This window comes from Cricetulus griseus (assembly GCF_003668045.3).
Source record: "Cricetulus griseus strain 17A/GY chromosome 1 unlocalized genomic scaffold, alternate assembly CriGri-PICRH-1.0 chr1_1, whole genome shotgun sequence".
Taxonomy (NCBI): Eukaryota; Metazoa; Chordata; class Mammalia; order Rodentia; family Cricetidae; genus Cricetulus; species Cricetulus griseus.
Genome location: NW_023276807.1, coordinates 134,759,739 through 134,781,080, shown reverse-complemented (window position 1 = coordinate 134,781,080; position 21,342 = coordinate 134,759,739). Strand labels below are relative to the sequence as shown.

Sequence of the window (21,342 nt, the reverse complement as noted above, 5' to 3'; positions counted from 1 at the left end):
CAGTTGTCTCATTCCGAAGACAACAAGCTTGACCTGTTTTGTTTTCCCTCACCTTGTACTTTTGGAGGCCAGGCACTATATTCAGACTCAACATTTCACCTTATGAAACCACTTCAGGTGTGCTGTCTTGAAAAATCAGATTATTTTTAAGACAAACTTGAGTGTTCAATCCATTTATTTACATGTGCTCAGAAAGAATTACAAGTAGCAATAAACATAAGGTTTTGAAGTTCGGTTGGTGATTGTCTCTATGAAGTTTCTCCCCTTCTTACTGTAAGCTGTCTCCTTAATTCTATTCTAACATTTCTAAGGCATATAAATCACTTTTGCCTTATCCTCAGATGCTGTTGCTGTATTCTTTGAAAATAACAGAACAGGGGACTCTGATTTTACCTTCACACAAATAAATCATTGGTTGAAATATGATTGTGTGTTTTCAGAGTACATACAGGGTTGGGTTTTTAAGTATTTATATTAACTTGTTTCAATAGGAAAAAATTACATCTTTAGCCCTGCACAGGTGACCTGTTCATGATGTCTGTGTTTGCAGGTCATGCACCTTAAGAGTTAGAGAAAGTGAGAGGCTCAGTACCTATGCACTGATGGACACATTACTCCCCTGGTGATAAAAGTTTTATCTTTTATTTCAAGTTGTGGGTTGGGAAATACATTTTTCAGAGTGAACCTTTGAGGCAGAGGATCTTTTGTGAGCTGGGAGTGAATGCTGTGGTTGGTATCATCTAGCCCTGCTTTGTGTTTTGTGATTAATGTAGATCATCCACTAGACCGAAGCCTCACGCTGGCGGTGGCTGTCTTTATCATATTCATCACCCTGTCCCCAGTGTTTGTCTGGCCTGTGTTAATCACTCAGTAAATATTTGATGAATAAATGAATTATTCAATTAAGTAAATTATTCAGAAACTAGAGCCTAATGAAGTGCTTTCCTAATGAATACCTGACCCCTAGTTCTAATTTCATGTGTGCTGTCCAAGCACTGACCACCTGGGCATCAAAGGTGACGTCACTAAGGATCTATTGAGGAACGTGCTAGAAAAGGAACACGTAACTTTTATGTCATTCACTCTTCAGAACTGTAGTCCTGTTCATTTTTTAAATGCTCTTCCATGTTAGTTATATATAACTATAAGGAGAGGATGGGTGAAGAAACTCAACAACAAATACTTGATGTCTGCTGTGTGATGGGCTCAGAAGCCTAGCAATGGGAGTGAACTAAAAACCTCTTCTTTTAGCGACTGGAGAGGAACAGCACACTGAGGAAAAAATGTAATTCTAGATATGGTTTAGAACCTAGGCACTGAAGCAAGGTATTGTGATAGGACATCAAAGTTATGATCTTTTATTTTTTTATCTCCTTTATTTTTTCCATAACATGTAGTTGATATTGTGAAGATATTTATCAATTGCCTTAATGTGGTACAATGTAGATCAACCGTGACATCCATGTGACTCAGTCCAACAGCTTTGTGCCCTTTGCAGTGTGTAGCAGGAAGTGACTTAGAGAATTCCTAGAGAAATAGCGAACTTAATGGAAAACAGGACTTTTCTTGAACACTGATGGCTGCCAGGTTCACAGAGGCTTCTGAATTACAGTGGAATTCCTTTTCAGATAAAGCTACCACATCTATTCTTAGTGACTGTAAATGCCACTTTCATTTGTACTGAAAGTAGATGAAAGTTTATATGATGTACTAGTGACTGTGTGGTTTAGAATTCCAGTAGTTTCCTGTTTGACTATTTGCTTGAGAACATTTGCAGCTTGGCAGCATATCTACATGTCAAACCTGCCCCTTTTGAGCAGTGACTAAGCTTCAAATCTTCCACTCTTCGCCTGATCTTTTTTTTCCCTCAGGGTCAGGGATCGAACTCAGGGCTTCACACATGCCAGTCAGTCAACACCACCACTAACCTCGCCTCCCGGATACCCTGAGTGTTTAGTTCAGGACTCTCTAAAGTGGATATACAAGAGGGTTGTCCATTAGGATGATCAGGAAAGTGTTGCAACTTCTGATTACATTCATCTCACCCTCTTTGTACTTCACAATGCATTTAATTTTTAATACTATGAACAAGTATGTTATTTGGGAGTGTCATATATGTTAAAGAATACTCAAGATTTTTTCCTAGCATACTACACAAAAAAGTTTGGGATGATCTGTCTAATTTCATCCCCAAAAGAATCCTGTTAAATTCGTAATTTCACTCCCTTCTTGCTGTTGTGAAAGTAGATACCCGGGTAATTTAAGTCACTTGATCCAGGACATATATGCATGGTGGTCAGCAGAACAAGAATTGAAAACAAAGTTCTGTCTTAATTCCAGTCTCGTGTTAAGAGTCCATGTGTTAGACTGTCAACTCAGTTTAGAAGAAAACAGGAACATGTAAAAATACTGGAGATTTGAAAAATCAAACATAATCAATCGTGCTGTCGTGTAATCATTAGCCCAGCATTTGGGATAGGACTGGGCTTTAGCTTACTTGGGGCTTTTCCACTTAGTGAGGCCACCCTACTCTCTGGTACACTCTTTAAATAAAAATAAAAAAGACATACGGTTTTCATGATTTACCTTCGACTTACAATCTTAGAATACCTGTGACTTCCTGTCATTTCTGGTCATGCGCTCCCTTTTTCTGGTATGATAGCTCCCTTCGTACCAGCACTCCATGGTAGACTTTCCACACTGGGCATCACTGTCTTCTGACTCAGATAAGATAGATAGTGTTTTCGAGAGCTCCACCCAATTGCTTCTCAAAGCCTAATTCTTTTCAGCTGGGCGTGCGAAGTTCTGGCCTTATTTGCTAAGTCCTTAGCTTTGTAAGTTCAAATGTGATTTCTGTGGTTCAAAAAAACCATCAAGTTAAAGTCTTTTTCTTGGCCTTGGAAGAATTAGCCAGTTGCATGATGTCTCCAGAAGCAGGCCGTGAGCCATTCCAGTGAACTAATGTCCTGGGTTTTAATACTGTAGCCCAGCTTGAACTAAAAGGGGGAGACATAGGAGCTCCTTTGTAAATGAAACTGCAACATGGTGGGCTGAAGGATGCTGAGAAGAAAATTCCCAGAGGCCCCTGCTTTTGCATAGTGCAGAACACAGAAGAGCCTGGCTGGCACTCAGGACCACTTGGTGGTGTAGCTCTGAGAGTTCCAGGCACATCCAGATCCCAGGATCACTACAGTTAAAACTTAAAAGCAGTGGCCTCTTAACTGACCCCTGAGTCACCAGCTTCCTAATCTATGCCAGGTTGACCACTATTGAACTTTCTAGAATACAGATCTGATCAAGTGTCTCCCTTACTGAAAATTCTTCCCCACATATCCATTTGGCTTTATAATTACCATAATACATGGGCCCTTCAACTTTCCTTCCCTGGGGCTTCTAGTCTTCATGTTCATCCCCACTATGCTATGTTGCATTTATAGTTCTTGTGCTGGGTAAATGGCAGCTTCTCAAACAGGATTGGCTTCCTTGTGGCCGTGTCTGTACATTTGTAACCTGTCTGTAATTAGCATCTCTCTTATCTCTCTTCACCTCTCCTGGCTGTTTTCCTAAATCTTAGTTTAGTGTTTAGGGTTAGAGTCATTCTAGCTTGAGTCATATAGAGTTTGTTTCATTATTTTGCTTTTGAGATACTTGAAATACTAAGCAGATATTTCTTTCAAATGATTATCATTTATAAGTACAGAGTGCTAAAAACTCTCACTCTGTGTGTGTGTGTGTGTGTGTGTGTGTGTGTGTGTGTGTGTGTGTGTGTGTAGGGCAGTGGGCTAGCTTGGGTGTTTTTCCTCACATGGTCTCTCACTGGCCTGGAACTTACTGACTAGGTTAGACTGGCTGGCCAGCAAGCCCCAGGGATCCTCCTGTCTCTACCTCCCCAAGCACTGGGCTTGGAAACACACACGTTCACGTGACTTTTTTATTTTCAGTTCTTTACATGGATTCTGAGGATCCAACTCAGGTCCTCATGCTGACTCAGCCAGCACTTTATCCAGGAAGCATCCCCTCAGCCCCCAAACATAGCATTCTCATGACTTGAAGCAATGTTTGTCCGATGGTAACTCAATAATGTAGTCACGAAGTGTTTCCTGGAGTTTAGGATTGCAGGGATAGGGGAAAGACCTGGGAATGGAAGACCTGAAGCCAGGCCTAGAAGAAAGGCAGATGTGAACAAGCAAATATTCACATTATTCAATCAAGAAGGCTGAGGTATAGAGATGGGGCAACTGCAAGCATTCTACAGCCACAGGTCTGCTAATGCCAGTGGTCTCATCCACCCCTACCTATTTTTGTTGGAGCACAGCTACCTCCCTTTGTTTACATGCTGTCTTTGGCTGTTTTTATTTTATAATAATATAATTAAGTTGCTGCAGAGATTTGTGACCCTCCAAACCCTGACCTATTTACTGTTGTTTAGAGAAAAGCAGGTTGGCAGTCTGGCTCCAGACCAGCAGTTCCTCCTAGTGAGGTCCTCAAACCAGCAACGCTATAGGGAACTGCACATTCCCAGGCCTCCCAGGATCTCTGGTCAATGAGAAATTCTAGGTGTCTCACTGAGCCCCTAGCAATTCTAAGGCCACTCAGGTGAGGTACCCTGACTGAGAGCAAGGCAGGCAGAGTTTAAGAGAAATAAGTATTTCCAGTGATTTTTTTTTCCTTCTTTTTGAGATAGAATCTCACTCTCAAACTCACTGCATTAGCCCCACTTACTCTCAAATTCACAGCAGTCCTCCTGCCTTCTGCCAGTGTCCTGAGTGCTGAGATTACAGTCATGAGCCACCAAGCTGGCTTGCTTGATAAATTATAATTTCATGATGGAGGGGACTCACAATTGTATCCCCAATATCTTGCCCTGATCTCCTTGCTTGATATTATGAATGAATGAATGAATGAATGAATGAATGAATGAATGAATGCAGGCAGGCAGGCAGGCATGAGTGTGTCTGTATATAGGAGCTAATCACTGAACATGCAACTGTTGCCTGCACATGGGAGAGGGAATCAGGCAACCCTATTGGGATGGCTCAGCTCTGGGACTAAAAGCATTTTCAGGAGCAGAGCACTGCTAAAGGCTCAGTGTTGGAAACAGGTGTTTAAAGACCTGATGTTTGAATCAGACTCTTTCCCAGTTGGCTCCTCTGGGCATGCGGCTTTGTGCCTTTCCTCCTACAGTCGTAGCTCACCTGCTCCTATTTGACCACACTGAACCATTAACTCAGCTCACAAATGTGGAACATTTCCCAGCGTTGGGAACCTTCTTTCTGCTTTGGAAATGTTGGGGGCTTCTCCATCATCATCTTACTTTACTCGGACACCGGGGTTACTGTGTCTTGCTAGGTTAGGTTTGTATCTCCTCTAGGGGTAAAATTCTGCATGTCAGTTTATCTTTAGAGAAACTGATGCCAAACAGACAATGCTGCATTCAGAAGTGTGAGTTGACCTGAGTGTGATTATTGTATTGTTCTCATTTTAAAACATAACACAGATAGGGTATGTAAGCACAGTTGACCTACTTGCTATAGGAAAATACAGGTCAACTGGAAGGCCTATTACTTAGTAAAGTATACATGCATTGATAGAAAAAAAAAACAAAGTTTCTATGTCTGTCTATAATATGTGTTACTGGAATATACTTGAAGTTTTGAATATTCCGCATGAAAGTTTTTATCTTCACTGGGGTAGAAATTTTGCATTTATCTCCCCTTTTAAAAAAGAGACTGTGTACTTTAGAAACATCTGAAGAAAAAATAAGATTTCTGAGGGCTTCTGGGGGTAATTAAATATTGCTTCATGATCTTTCTGTGATAACTAAATGAATATTATATCAAAGAGTCATCAACCTGACCCTTTATAACTTTTGGCATGATGACATTTTGAAAGGAAAATTAGCGTTTAGGCCTTTTTTTTTTTTTTTTTTCATTCCATGAATACCTTGGGAATTTCCTGGTGTTTCAACACATTCTGAGTATGTAATTCCCACGGTGGCCATTAATGGCCATCTGTGTAAGGTAATACATATTTGGGATGAAATTGATTACTGCCTGAACACTTTGGTGCTATGATCAGGAAAAGCACATATTTTTTTTTTCCTAATGTCGGCTGTGTAGCTAAAGACACTAATTTCCAAAAGTAAAACAGCCTATCAGTCAAGATCCTAATCTCACAATAAACACCAAGAGGAAGGAAAGGCGCCTACAGAGCCCTCCAATAATGGTGGTGACTGCTGTTCTAGGGGCACTCAGGATTAAGGGACACAAATGGCCTCTGGGGTTCGGTGTCTCTATTCATACCGGGGTTAGAGCCACTACCATATTGCTGAATGCTTAGAACTGTCCGTGACACTTGTAGAAACTCCTGTGAGAACATCCACCAACACACACCATGCTGGCCTGCTCGTCACCTTTCTCAGCATACCTGACTGGCCCTACATTTTTGTTTCTTTATATTATTTGTATGGGGGTTAAAATGTTTTCCTTTGCCTGTATAAAACCAGACTCATTCCTTCTTTCAAATAGGATTTCTTCATGATCTCTTCAGTGAAGTCATTTTATTTTTATAGCTCTGTGTGTGGTAATGTGTACCTATATACTTTCTGAGCTCATTTCTCCCCTCCAAGGGTAGAGCTGGCAATGACACAGCCTATGTGTTTATATAATTCCCATAACTTGGTTCATATCTTAACTCACACTAATTATCATGTTTTGTGAAACATGTTACAAAAGATAATCTTTTTCTAGTTTAGAAACTTCCAAGGCTTTGTCTGAACAATCTCCATGAGTTTTTAAAAGGCCTTATCAAGCCCCTATATAATATTTAAAATTTGAATACAGATCCATCTTTATTCTCAAGGGAATATGAGCTGGAGTGATATAACTGCAAATAGCCTAAATAGATGCAGGAACTGATGGAGTGAATCACTGTGTGAACATTGGGATACAGCATCAGTGAGGCTGCTTCGATGACTTGATCCTGTCTGCCTCTTCTCCTTGACCTCGGTGATAATTATTCACTGGGGTATGAGAGATTTCAAATCTGATTCCTATTAGAGATAATAAAATATTACTACCTTCTTAAAAAAACGAGATGTACCTTCCCATTTTTGTGTCATATACTAAGTGTCACTTACCAGGTGTGTCTGTTAGCTGTTCAGGGGACTTGGAACATATTGAAAAGAAAGTGGTCTCAATGGTAGCAATACTTTGGAACATTTGGGCTTGAATTTTGTCTTGTTTGTCACTTAGTGAACATACCCAGTGATGCTATTGGAATGCAAAGATAAATAATATAATCCCACATTTCAGCAAGCCTACCAGAATCCCACATTCAAACTCCTGGTCATAACACAGGTTGAGTGTTCCTTGCCTGACATGTTGGGGACAAAAGTGTTTCATAGTTGCTGTTTGTTGTTTTGTTTTGTTTTTCCCAGATTTGGGGCTTTATCTATATAATGAGATTCTTTGGCAATGAGACGCAAATCAAAACATAGAATTCATTTTTTTCATATACCCCTCACTCACATGTCTGAAGGTAATTCCATGTTGTAATTGTCCACATCTTGTACCTACATTTTGACTGCCACCTGTTACCTGAGGTCATGTATAGAATTTCCCATTTGGGCCATCTTGTTGGTACTCAACACCTACAGATTTTGTGTCATTTCAGATTTCAGATTTTTCCATTAAAAGTGCTCAATCTGCATGGTAAGTGAAAACATATAAGAGTTAGCTGAATTCTGAGCAGAAAGATAAAAGAAGCAAAAACTTTGAATTTGGCTTCATTGTATAATTCAGGTGTCACTAGGGAAGGGACCGAGGAAGGAGGTGGGCTTATGTGTATAAACATACTGTGTAAACATTCTTCATACACTTGGCTCTCTGTGTGTCCCTTGTGGAAGAGGCTATTTGCAAGCTAATTTAACACTCACTTCCACCCATCCTTCTGCCTTGACAGATGCGCCATGGATTCTAGGAAAACTAAATACATAAGTAGTGACAGCACTATAACATAGCCTGGCCAACTGGCCCTGTTTGGAAATATGTTAAAATATGTAGAAATAGTTCTGCTTCCCAAATGAAAAACATATATACTTGATATTGACTCTTTCTTCTTGCCTTCAGAATAACCATTTTAGTTGTACCCAGGACAACCACTCTGAGATATTAGGAGACTTGAATGTGGAGATGTGGTTGAGTTCCCAGTCAACTTATGTAAGGAAAATCAAACTTTCTCCTAAGTCATTGTTAGAGTTTTCTATTGCAGCTAGATGCACTCCCAGCTGATGCAGGCATAAACCACATACACATGTAGCATGTGCTCACTCCATGTCTTACTGTTAAGTCTCCGTAGTTCTTAAGAGGCCTGTCTTTATTATTGCATACTAATCAGACCTGTCTTGATTATTTCATTTGGTATGCTGATCTGTGTTCAGTAACATTTGCTATTATACTTGTTTTGAAACACCGTAAATAAATGTGTGTGTTGTCATGACTCCCTCAGCCAGCCACTCATCCTTCTCCCTCCCTCTCCAAGGGACTTGTTCTCTGAGCTACAATATTTAAAGTAGATTCACTCTACTGTCACTTCCAAGTATTTAAGCAAAAGGGAGGGTTGAGTGTCTCTCATTTCAAATCAAAAGCTGGAGACAATTAAACTAAGCATGGAAAATATATCGAAAGCCAAGAAAGGCTAAAAGTTTGTCTTTTTTTTTTTTTTTTAACCAAATAGCCAAGTTGTGACTATCATTATTAGAAGAAGTTAAAGTCTAGTTCCAATGAACACATGAATGATACAAAAGCAAAACAATATCCTGACGCTGACGTGGAGAACATCTTTGTGGTTTGTTAGGAGATCAGACCTGCTAAAGCTATCCTCTGAGCCAAAGCCTAATTCAAAGCAAGCTCCTGGCTTGGGTGGTTCAGTGGTAGAATTCTCTACCCTCAAAGCAAGCTCTTAACCTCTTCAGTTCTGTGAAGGCAAATAGAGATGAGGAAGCTGCAGAGAAGAGTTCAAAGCCAGCAATTTGGCTCAAGTACTTTAAATGAAGAGTCCATCTCCATACATGGAAGTTCCAGGTCAACCAGCAAGTGCTGGTGCAGAAGCTATAACAAGATACCCATCCGGAAGGTCTAGCGGAAATGGTTGATGAAGATGTCAATATTATCAAACAGATTTTCAGTGAGGACCAAACAAGCTTTTTAATTAGAAAAAGAAGCCACCTAAAACATTGATTGCTAGAGAGGAGAAATCAATGCCTGTCTTCTAAGAGGCAAATTGGGACAAATACAGCCAGTGACTAAAGTAAATCAGTGCTCATTTGCCAGTCTGAAAGTCTTTGGGCCTTTAAGGGTGAATCTACTCTGCCTGTATTCTGTATATGGAACAACAAAGCTTGGTTGACATATCTGTTTATAACTTGGTGCGCTGAACATTTGATACCCATTACTGAGATGTACAGCTCAGGGAAAAAATAATTTAAAATGTTATTGCTCATTGACAATGCACCTGGTCAGCCAATGATTTTAACAGACTTATAAACATAAGAAGATTAATGTTTTCATGCCTGCCAGCACGACATTCACTGTGCAGCCCACAAATCAAGGAGCAAGCTCAACTTTTAAGGCTTATTACCTAAGAAATGCTTTCTATAAAGGATATAGGTGCCATAGTGGTTCTCTGATGGAGCTGGGTAAATTGAAAGGCTTTTGGAAACAATTCACCATCCTAGACACCAGTGTGGTTCATTGGATGAGGTAAAAGTCACACCACATTTAAGAACCATGAAAAAGGGTGATTCTAGCCCTCAGAGATGACTCTCAGGGATTCCCAAGACTTCCCAGAAGGGAGTAATTGCATATGTGGCAGGCATAGCAGAAGAACTAGAGGCTGTAAATGAATTTCTGTAGTCATATGATAAAACTTTAATGGACGAGCCAAAAACCAAACAAAGCAAAACTGCTTTCTTGCCGTGGGATCTATTGCCTGGGAGGAGCTCTGAAAATTGTTGAAATGTTAACAGAAGATTTAGAATGTTCCAGAAACTTGGTTGGGAAGGTAGTGGCAAGGTTTGAGATGATTGAGTCCAACTTTGAAAAAATTCTGCTGTGGATAAAGGACTATCAGACAGCATTGCATGCTCCCGAGAAAACAGTCCATGGAGTGAATAAACCACGTGGCAGATTCCATTGTCTTATTTTAATTGGCAAGCCTCCTTATCTGACAAGTCAGGAGCCATCAACATCAAGGCAAATGCTTCACTGGCAAAAACATTTTAACTCCGTAAGGCTCAGGTGACCATTAACATTTTCTAGCAATAAAGTATTTTGAATTAAAGTATTTTGAATTAAAAAATACTAGCATTGTTTTTTTCATACATGAAGGCATTACACACTAAATGGGCTATAGTGTAGTGTAAGTATAAGATGTATTTACTGAAAAGAACAAAAAGTTCATGTGACTTGCTTCATTAGGATTTTTGATGTGTTGTTATCTTAGTTGGGGTTTCTGTTGTGGTGAAGAGACACCATGACCACAGAAACTCTTATAAAGGAAAACATTTCATTGGGGTGGCTTACATTTCCAGAGGTTTAATCCATTATCATCATGGTGCAGTGTGGAAGTATGCAGGCAGACATGGTGCTGGAGGAGTGGTGAGTGACCTACATCTTGACTTGCAGGCAACAGGAAGCCGTCTGTTTCACTGGTCATGGCTTGAACATATAAGAGCCCTCAAAGAACCTCCACAGTGACTCACTTCCTCCAACAAGACCACACCTACTCCAACAAGGCCACACCTCCTAATAGTGCCACTCCCTTTGAGGGCCATTTTCTTTCAAATCACCACAATTGTGGTGTTCCATACCTCAGGGATACTCAGAAGCATCCCTGAGGTATGACTCGATTCATTATATTAGGTTTTATGTGAAAGACAGAGCCTTGTACACTAGGGCCCTGTGATGATCTCACCTTCCAGCACACAAATCTAAAGCCATGTGGAAAACACTCAAACTGTGTTGTCTTAGAGACTCGAGTTGTCGCTCAGTTTATTTTTCCCACCTCATCACATTTAGTTCTGTTGTATGTGTGTGTTTCCTGACACTGCGTCAAAGTGAAATTTAATCTGGCTTTAAACAGGTCAAGATTGTTTCTCCCTGATTTGTTTCTAGTAGCCACTTACTCCTTTTTAGCTGACCTTTCAAAACCCTCGTTTGGGGTAGGGGGTGGATTTGGGGTTTGTTACTACTTTATGAATCAGATCCTTACTTTGAAAGAGTTAAGGTAAAATGACTTCAGGGAGTCTCATTCTCAGCCAAAATAACTGGACTAAAGTGAAGGATCCTTAAGAAGGAAAAGCAGGATGGCTGGGATTTATGCCCAAGTCCATGAGTTACCTTTTGTCTCTGATTTTAACATATTTCACCTTCTGTTCTTACCCAATAAAACAGTTTTCCCCTTCAAATTTTTAACACTTCTTTTTTTCTTTCAGAATCTTCAGCTACTTGGAGCTACAGCCATTGAGGATAAATTACAAGACCAAGTGCCTGAAACCATAGAAACTCTCATGAAAGCTGACATCAAAATATGGATCCTTACTGGAGACAAGCAAGAAACTGCCATTAATATTGGTAATTCACTACACTCCAATCTTAAATCTTGATACTTTCTAAAGGCCAGTGTATTTTAGTAAGATGAATTAAAGAGGTGTTAAAACCATGAGACTGGGGACCCTGAGGACAAAGGCTTTCATCTGAACAGGAAGTAGTTAATCTGAACAGATTCAAGAGGAGGGATGGAGCTGTAGGAAAAACAACAGAGCCAGTCTCAGTGAACTCTGGCCCCCTTATAAGAAACCCAACCCTCCAACCTTGAGCAGGTACATGACATCATTGCCCTTTCCCCTAGTGAACTTCTCAACTTTATGTGTATTTTTATATCTAACATACTTAATTCTAACAGACTGAAATGTGTGAAAGGATAACTCCTGTTTTAGAAAGGAGATTATCTCAGACTGTCCCAAGGGTGATGTCGTGGCTAGTTTCTTGTCAGCTGGACATAAGCCAGAGTTATCTCGGAATAGAAATGTTGAGGAATATTAGTTTAACTATGTAAAGATGTGTTGCTGTTTTACCTTGCCTGCCTAAGGCACCTGATTGGTCTAATAAAAAGCTGAATGGCCAATAGAGAGGGAGGAGGCATAGGTGGGACTTCCTGGCAGGGAGAGTAAGTAGGAGGAGGAATTTAGGTTCGAAGAAAAGAAAGAAAAAGAAATGCCAAGGAGATACCAGGGGCCAGACAGATAGGCATAGAGGAAGCAGAAAAGTAGGACATACTGAATGAAAGTAAAAAAGCCCCAAGTTAAAATATAGATGAGTAGAGACAGGTTAAATTAAGTTAAAAGCCTAAGCTAAGACCAAGCATTCATAACTAATAATAAGTCACCATGTCTTTATTTGGGAGCTTGTTGGTAGCCCAAAGAAAAAGTTCTAACTACAGAGGAATGTTGGTTGAGAAGATGCCTCTGTTGTTTTGCTTGTAGACAAGGCTATAGGGCATTTTCCTGATGAATAATTGATGTCGGGAAGCCCTGCCCACTAGAGGTGCTGCCACCCCTGGCCCATGGTCCTAAACCATTTAAGAAAGCAGACTGAGCAAGCCATGGGGAACAAGCCTGTAAGCAGTATTCCTCAACAGCTTCTGCTTCAGTTCCTGCCTTGAGTTCCTGCCCTGACTTCCTTAGAAGACGGGTTATGATATAGAACTGAAAGGTGAAATAAACCCTTTTCTCCCCAAGTTGCTTTTGGTCAAGGGGTTTATCACAGCACTGGGAACTTAACTCAGACAGATGGCAAGGGGAGTAGAAACCGTAGACCCAGATATTGAGTCTAAGGGCATAAGGCATCCCTGTGCCTCTGCCACTCAACTGAGCCACCACCCTTCTGGGGAAGGAACTTACTTTTCCACTTCTGCTTTCTCACCTGCTGAAATAAACCTTGACACCTTGCTTGTTGTACCTGTCCCCCAGTGTGAATCCTTCTGGAACACAAAAGCTGAGATCGCTGCCGTAGTTGGGATCAGAGAGAACACGGGAGGAGGCAACCTGTCCTCATCCATAACAAGATATTTTAAGACTTGATATTTCAAGACTCTAAATGTGTAATGTTATTAGGCTTGCCTGTTTGTTTACTTGTGGCCCCAGTGCCCCCTTTAAAGTTGCAGTGGTTCTGTGTACAGCCAAACTTCCTCGTACAACCACACATGCACTCTCAGACCCTGCATCTTGCGGGCTGAGCATTCGATTCATCAGTGACACATGAATGCAACAAGTCTGCAGTTGTCTTTAAAAGTCTAGAAATTGTACCAGAGACGTGTTTATGTGCTAGATCTACTTGCTATGGCCAGAAGTTGTTTCCAACATATGTCAGTTCACTTCCATCCAACAGTCAGTTACCAATTTTTTGCAAAGTATTTGTCCTCTCAAACTGCTGTAATCGAGTATCAGAGGCTGTGTGGCTTAAACAACAGAAACGTATTTCTCACATTTTTGGAAAGTAAAAATCTGAAATTTGAGGCAGTACGTGAGACTGCCTCAGACTATAGCAGGCGATGACTTCATTTAACTTAAATTATCTCTTTAAAGCCTCATATCCATATGCAGACCACAGTGGAGAGAGTCAAGGCTTTAGCATATACATTTGAGGATGGGAGAGACACAATGTGATTTGTAACACAAGGCTCACAAAGAAGAAAGTACTTGATGTTCTTCAAAACCTGTGATACTAGTAATATGGAAAAGGAAGAATCATTTTACCAGGCTCAGTAACCACAGATGGATAACTCAAACATTGTAAGATATAGGTTCACTTCTTTGTACCACTCATACACATTACATACAGAATTCCTTAAAGTTGAATGTTCATGGTATACATAGCATGGATCCACACTTTTAGAAGGTCATTATTAAGGTCTCTTCATCTTAAATACATTTAGTGAATAGTTCACTTAGAAGTTTTAGCAGACAGCCTAAATTGTTCTTGAAATATAAAAACTATATTATAAATGTATAGTAAATTTGTATTAGGATTGTCTAGAGGAACAAAACTTGTAGAATGAACATATATATATATATATATATATATATATATTTCTTCACTTCTCTGATCAATAATATGATATATAATGAATATGTATATTTTATATACTCATTCTACATGTTTTGTTCCCCTAGATAATATAGATACAGGTATATAGATATACATAGGGAATTCACTAGAATGGCTTACAGGCTGTGGTCCAGCTAGTCCAACAATGCCTGTCTACCAATGGAGAGGGCAAGAATCCAGTGGTTGTTCAGTTCACAAGGCTGGATGTTCAGCTGCTCTTATTATATGCCAGAATCCCAAAGAAGTAGGCTCTGATGCCAGTGAAGGAGTGAACTTGCTATCAAGGGTGAGAGCAAGCGGGCAAAAAGCTTCCTTCTTCCATGTCCTTTATCTAGGCTGCCAGCAGACACTGTGGCCAAGATTAAAGGTGGATCTTCCCACCTCAAAAGAGCCATATTACACATGGGTCTTCCCACTTCAAATATTAAGAAAAAAAAAATCCCTCACAGGTGTATCCAGCTGTTTGGGTTTTAGTTAATTCCAGATGTAGTCAAGTTGATAACCAGGAATAGCCATCACAAAGTCTGTGTAATTAATAGTGTTTTTATTTATTGAATTTTTTAGCTTAGCATACAAGCATTGGGTTTTATTGTGGCTTCTCATACTTCGATGTCTTCCTTTGTTCCACTGCCCTCTTGTGCTTCCTGCCCCTTCTGCTGGCCCCCCTCCTTCCCCAGATAGTATGCCCTTTCTGTTTTCTCAGCACAAGGGTCCATTACTGTTTCCCCCTTCTCAAGACTATTTCCTCTCTTCTCAGGACCCTTTCTAGTTTCATGACCTACACACATACACGCATGTACACACACACACACACACACACACACACACACACACACACACACGTCATATGGGAGGAGATAGGCCATTGCACAGAGAGAAATCAGGAAGAACTCATGCAGAAGCTGACATTTGAGGAAAGTCCTGGAAGAGAGGAAGGAGCTTGCTGTGGGTGACAAGGCAGCAGTTGTCATCTGTTGCAGAGAGCAATGGTGCCAAGGTGCGCACATAGGAGCCAGACAGGATGGGAGTGCCAGGCCTTGAAGAGCCTCTGGATTTGCTCTTAAGGACAGGGAAGACACAGGATGATACTCCGCAGGGAAAGACATGATGAGTTTCCCGTGGGCACAGACTGTGTGCCAGAGTGGCATTGTCTTGGAAAGCTAGCATAGAAGCAGAGGGTGGGGGGGGGAACACTGCCATGTTGATCTGGAGGTTGGGGGTGTTGGCCAAATGATAATGGTGAGAGGTGGCTGATACCCCAATTTTTTAAAATTCTTTTCTTTTATTAAAAATAGAATTTTTCTAACAACATATACTGATTACAGTTTCTCCTCCCTCTACTCCTTCCAGTTTCTCCCCATCTTCCCTCCCACCTGGATCCAGCCCACCTCTGCCCTCATTAGAAAATAAACAGCCTTCTGGGGATAATAATAAAATACAATAAGATAAAATAAAAACTATTACATTGGAATAGGACAAATCAAACAGAAGGAAAAGATCCCAAGAAAAGGTATAAGAAACATAAATGCAGAAATCCAGTCATTCACATCCTCAGGAATCCCATACAAACACGAAACTGGAGGCTATTGTATATTTGTAAAGGACCTTTAAAAAGAGAGGAAAATACATAAATAAAATAAAAACAACATTAAAAATAATTCTTAAGCCCTGGCTTGGCATTATGAGGCAAGGAACCTCCAAAGATGCTATTGAGTTTGTTTTCTGTTGGCCATCTATACTGAACCTGCAGCCACTCTTACAAGTAGTTTGTCTCCCCAGTGAGACTCCCTTGAAGAAAATTAAATTTTCATTTGCCAGTAGTTACCAGTTGGAGCTAGCTTCTGGATTAGAGATGGAGGCATGTGTCCACTTCTCCTTTCAACTCTAAGACCCCCATCTAGTGTAGACCTGTATAGGCCCAGTGCCTTCTGCCTTAGTCTGTGTAGAAGGCCTTGTTTCCTTGGTATCCTCCATGCCCTCTGGCTCTTACGCTCTTCCTGCCTGTTCCCCAGAGTTCCCTGAGCCCTGAGGGAAGGAATTTGAAGGAGACATCCAGTTAGGACTGAGTGTTCCAAGGTCTATCTTTCCCTGCATAATGTCTGGTTGTGGGTCTCTGTATTTGCTCCCATCTGCTACAGTAGGAAGCTTCTCTGATGATGGCTGAGCAAGGCACTGAGATTTTAAAGGCAATGATTGTAAATGACGATATTATATTTTTGTTAGTGTGAGATGAGCCGGGAGAGTTGCCTGTGTTTCTTCAGCTTTATCAACTGTATTAAGCCTATAGAGAACAGGCAGGCATGAATTTAATACAGAAGTGACTTTGTCATGAAAGGAATATAAGAGAAAGAAGGTCAAGAAAATGATGCTGTGACCATCCAGGACAGGGAGATGTGGGGCCAGCAGGTCCAAGAGAGTCACCCACCCTCCTGAACCTTCTCTACAAGCATCACTGGCCCAGCCTTTACTGTTCGTTTTGGCCACTACAAAGTATACAGTGCATATGCTTGGCTGCTTTCAGGACGTGGAGACACTGGGCACAATTGTTCCATGTTGTTTATTCAGACAGCTACAAGTGATGCCCTTACCTCACACCCTTCCTAATGGCCAACAAGAACGTTTCATTTTTACCTTCCTATTAGTCTGGAAAACAACTGATAACCCTTCCCTCTCCATAAAAACCCTCTGTAGGTGTTTGATCATGCATTGCTTTAGCAGCTTCCCTTCTTTCCAGAAAAGCTAATGATACCTATGTATTGTGTGTCCCTAGGACACTCCTGCAGACTTCTGAAGAAGAACATGGGGATGATTGTTATAAACGAAGCCTCTCTTGATGTAAGTGACTTTGTTCTTCTTATTCGTCAATGCCTTCCTTCGTTTTTTATATCAGGTACCTGTGGAAACACTTCATTGATGTGAGGCTAAAAGACACCTTTGTATAGTTTAATACCGTGGCTCCACTTTAACTGTGTGTACAGCTTTGAACAACACTAAGTAAACTGACTCGTGCCTTATACATGTGTTAGCTAGAAGAAACTGCCGTCTGATTTCTTTAACATTATAAGGCAGGAGCGCTGCTTCACAGAAACCCTGGATCATTCATATATAATACTGCATTTTGTGTAGTAAGCTTTTTATATCTTCTTTAGCTTCCAATGTTGAGACATATTTCTGTCTTAAAGAGTTTTTGAAAGCTATACTAAGCTAATACAAAATAACCATGCCTGCTACAAAAGGGCTCTTGTTTTTGTTTTTGTGAGTTTTTTTTCCCCCTTTTTGATGCCCTAACTACTGGGATGAAATATTTAGCAGAATAATATGTAGGACAAATGACCTGTAAATACTTTAAAGTCAAGGTGGCTACTTGTAATTTAAGGTGGAAGACAAACCAGGGAAGGTGATTTTACACCTGCTTAAAATAGTCATTATGACGCAAAAAGCAGAGAGGAACATGGATAATTAGGGATTGGGTGAAGCTTCAAGACCACCCGTCTGTGTTGAGAGATGGTGAAGAAAACACAGTCATTGGGGAGAATGCTTAGAAGTTGGCTATGGAACAGAAATTATCTGTAAGATTACTTGACTGCAAATGTTTTAATTTCTTAACTTCAGAACCTGTTACCTTTTCCTTTTCTTGTGAAATCTACGACCAACCGGCAATGCTGTGTGATCTTGCAGCAGTCATCATGGCTCAGCATCTTGCACCCTCCAGCAGTCCTCCCAGCTTCATATGTGTTAGCTCTGGGTTGCCAGAGCCAAGGCATGATCTTGTGAACAATGACCAAGTTAGCCCTGCCCTCTAAAAGCTGACACATAAGAAGTGAAGTAAATGTCCACAAATAATAACACAAAACAGATATGGAGGTGAGGAAGATGTCTGCTACGGATGGGGCTTCTGTGGCATGTTAGGATGAGTCTGGTTGAGGCCAGTAGTGAAGGAGAATATTTGGAGCAGAAGGTCCTTGCAGTGAAGATCAAGCTGTACTTGGAGAATGGAAAAGGAAACTTTAACTTGTTAAAGACTGTTGTTGGAGTAAGTAGAAGCATGTAGTGTGGATTTTCAGTAGAGGTCAAAGAAAGTGAACTGTCTTTGTTTACATCTAAATTATATCTTACCACTTGTGCCTTTGCCCAGAGAGCTGTTCTATGGTTGATGGTTGTTTCTCCATGTACATACTCTAACTGGGTTTTGTTTTTGTTGTTGTTTTTACATTTCTTCATTTACTCACTGTATGTGGTGATCAGAAGGCAACTTGTAGGAGTCAGTTCTGTCCTTACACCACCTGGGCTTCAGGGATCGAACTCAGGTCAGTAGGCTTGGCAGCAAGTACTCTTACTCACTGAGCCTTCTGGCTAGTCCATACTCCTTACTGTTAGAAACAAATGATATGGTTAAGGACTCATGCAGAGGACCCAGGTTCAGTTCCAGCACCCACCACCCACCACCCACGTGGTAGTTTACAACCATCCCTAACTCCAGTTCTAAAGATCTGACACCTTACATACATGGAGACAAAACACTTATATGCATAAACAGATAATTTTAAAAACAAATCATACCACACTCTGCACACTGCTTTTTGCTTTTTGTGCATTGCTTTTTTTCACTTGCTATATCTTACTTAGCCAATGTTTATAGGTCTGTGTGATGCATATGTGAAGCCACTTAATTCTTTGCAAGCTGTGATATGGTACTTGCAAGGCACCTAGAAAGAAATGACAGAGTTATAACTGGAAAGGTCCTCTCCGGCCAACTGGAGCAAACTGGGTCAGGTTAGAGAGCATGACAGCACTGATTGAGGAACACCTTCCTCAACTTCATGCATATTAGAAACATATCAGAGCAATGGTGGATAGGCATGTTTGGAAGAGCAGGGAGGTGTGGATCTCATGTAAAAGACCGAAATAAAGGGAGGAAGGAAGTGAGACCCCAGTGCCACCAAGGATATGGTGTAGGAACAGCTCAGAGACTTGACACTATGGTCCCTGGGAAAGGAGCCACAGGAGAATAACTCCAAACCATGCTACATGTGCTTATAGTATTGTGGAAAGTGCAGTGGGAATGTTTCATCTGCCTGCTGGAGGCTGTGTTTTTTTCAGTCCCAAGGGCCACACTGGTGAACAGTTTCTCTTACATCAGGAGGATCTGAATTCTAGAACCTGTGGAAATGAATGCAAAAAACAAGTCCACTTAATTGCTTGCATCTGGAGTTAGGCTTTTTCCCTGCTTTGATTTTATTATACTCAGTCATTTTTATTCATTTCTTAGGTAATCATGCTTTAAGTGTTATCAAGTTCTATAAATAATAGGCTAAAGGGAAAAGGTGAAATATCAAAAATATTCAATATACAATGTCCCCGTTCACTTTCTCTTTCAGTGATAAACACCATGACCAAAAGCATCTTGGTTGGGAAGAGTTTATTTGGCTAATAAGTTACAGTCCATTATCAAGGGAAGCCAGGGTAGGAATTCACCGCAGGAACTGGAGGCACACTGCTTCCTAGTTCATTCCTCATGGCTTGCTCAGCCGCCTTTGTTAAACAGCTAAGGTCCATATGTTTAGAGATGGCACCTACCCACAAGGGACTGGGCCCTCCTACATCAATTAGCAATTAAGAAATTGTCCCAAGAGACACAGGCTAATCTGATGTAGGCAATTCCCCAGCAGAGAGTCCCTCTTTCCAGGTGTGTCTAGTTTTGTGTCAAGTGGACAAAACCAACCAGCACACACACTATATTCTTTAGACAGTGGTGTTTGGCCAGGCGGTGGTGGCACACGCCTTTAGTCCCAGCACTCAGGAGGCAGAAGCAGGCAGATTTCTGTGAGTTCAATCAAGGCCAGCCTGGTCTACAAGAGCTAGTTCCAAGACAGCCTCCAAAGCCATAAAGAAACCCCGGCTGGGGGTGGGGGTGTTTGTTTCATTTTTAGATTTCTCAGGTGGTAACTCAAATCGAGAAACACCTCAAAGGTGCTTTCACTACCTATTTTTCCAAGAAATAAGAGAGAAGAGACTCCGGGAACACACAATTTCTCTGAGAGCAGGGACTGCTCTGGCTTATCCTTCCCAATGCCCAGCAAATTACCTAACACATAGTAAATACTGGATAGATACCTGAGCGGTGAGTCACCACATAATTTTAAATTAAGGGCTTCCCTTTAAAAAAATTGTGCATCAGTTTTCAATTTGAGGTAATTCATCATATCTGAAGCCTTCTTATGAATTCAAGTAGTTTAGGGCAGGAGCCAGACACTGTGGCTCAGTGGATTAACACTCATTTGCCTGAGCTCTGGCTGCCAGTCTTCCAAGCAACGTCTGGGGAAGGTTTTTCTCCCTGGGAGCTAAGTAGTGAATTTACAAATCTGGCTGACTGAGGTCAGACCTCCTGGGATGAACTCATTTGTTTCTCACCAGGAGATGAAGCATCACTTTGCGCAGTGCCTTCTGATCCCTCATAAAATCGGGAGGCTCAGAGCTCAGGCAAAATCCTATGAGCTGCTAGAATGCCTGTAGGTAAATTATTATTTGTATTTCCCATTGCAGCGGGGAAGAAAAACAGCCTTTCTGTATTCAGAATATAGTGATAGATAACAAGAAGGTACAGAGTGATTGGTCCATGAGCACAAAGAACAATTAACAAGTAATAAACCCAGGATCATAACTGTCTCAGGAATGAAGTTATGAATGTGTGACTTGTCAAGTACATTGGATTCGTCCTCTGAAACAGCACAGTGGGGACCTTGGACATAGCTTCTCAGAGCCATAGTCTAGCTGTCTATATAATGAGACTGCTACCTTGGGCAGGGCATTGGTGTGGTGAACACAGTGGGTGGAACATAGAAAAAGATGTTATGAAATGTGGTAGAAAGAGTACTATTCCGATAGCTTTCTGTTTTGCTTAATGTGCATTTGTATAAAACTGTATCGTTTCCCATTTTTAATATTTTTCATAAGGTAGTAAGTTCTAGCTGTAGGTAGGTCATCATTCATATGAGTGACACATATTGCTGTATACAGTGCCCAGGTTTTCTACCTAACTAATGTTAAAGTGGAAAAGATAGGTCTCATGTTCCATTGTTATGAAGAATTATATTTTGAAGTTGTAAAAACTCACATAGAAAAGGTCTCATTTCCATAGTTGGCACAGCAGTGCATGCCTCTAATCAGCATCCAG

The 21,342-nt window shown here is 40.8% G+C and overlaps 1 protein-coding gene across 4 annotated transcripts in view; it reads left to right on the top strand.

Annotated features, from left to right (window-relative positions):
* Positions 1-21,342, top strand: part of Atp8a1 (ATPase phospholipid transporting 8A1) — a 224,491-nt gene that overhangs the window by 123,216 nt on the left and 79,933 nt on the right. For all 4 annotated transcript variants that reach the window (XM_027390824.2, XM_027390823.2, XM_027390822.2 and 1 more), the window contains 2 exons: positions 11,495-11,633; positions 16,939-17,003. In XM_027390824.2, the coding sequence (XP_027246625.1) occupies positions 11,495-11,633; positions 16,939-17,003 (204 nt within the window). The remainder of the gene's footprint in view (positions 1-11,494; positions 11,634-16,938; positions 17,004-21,342) is intronic.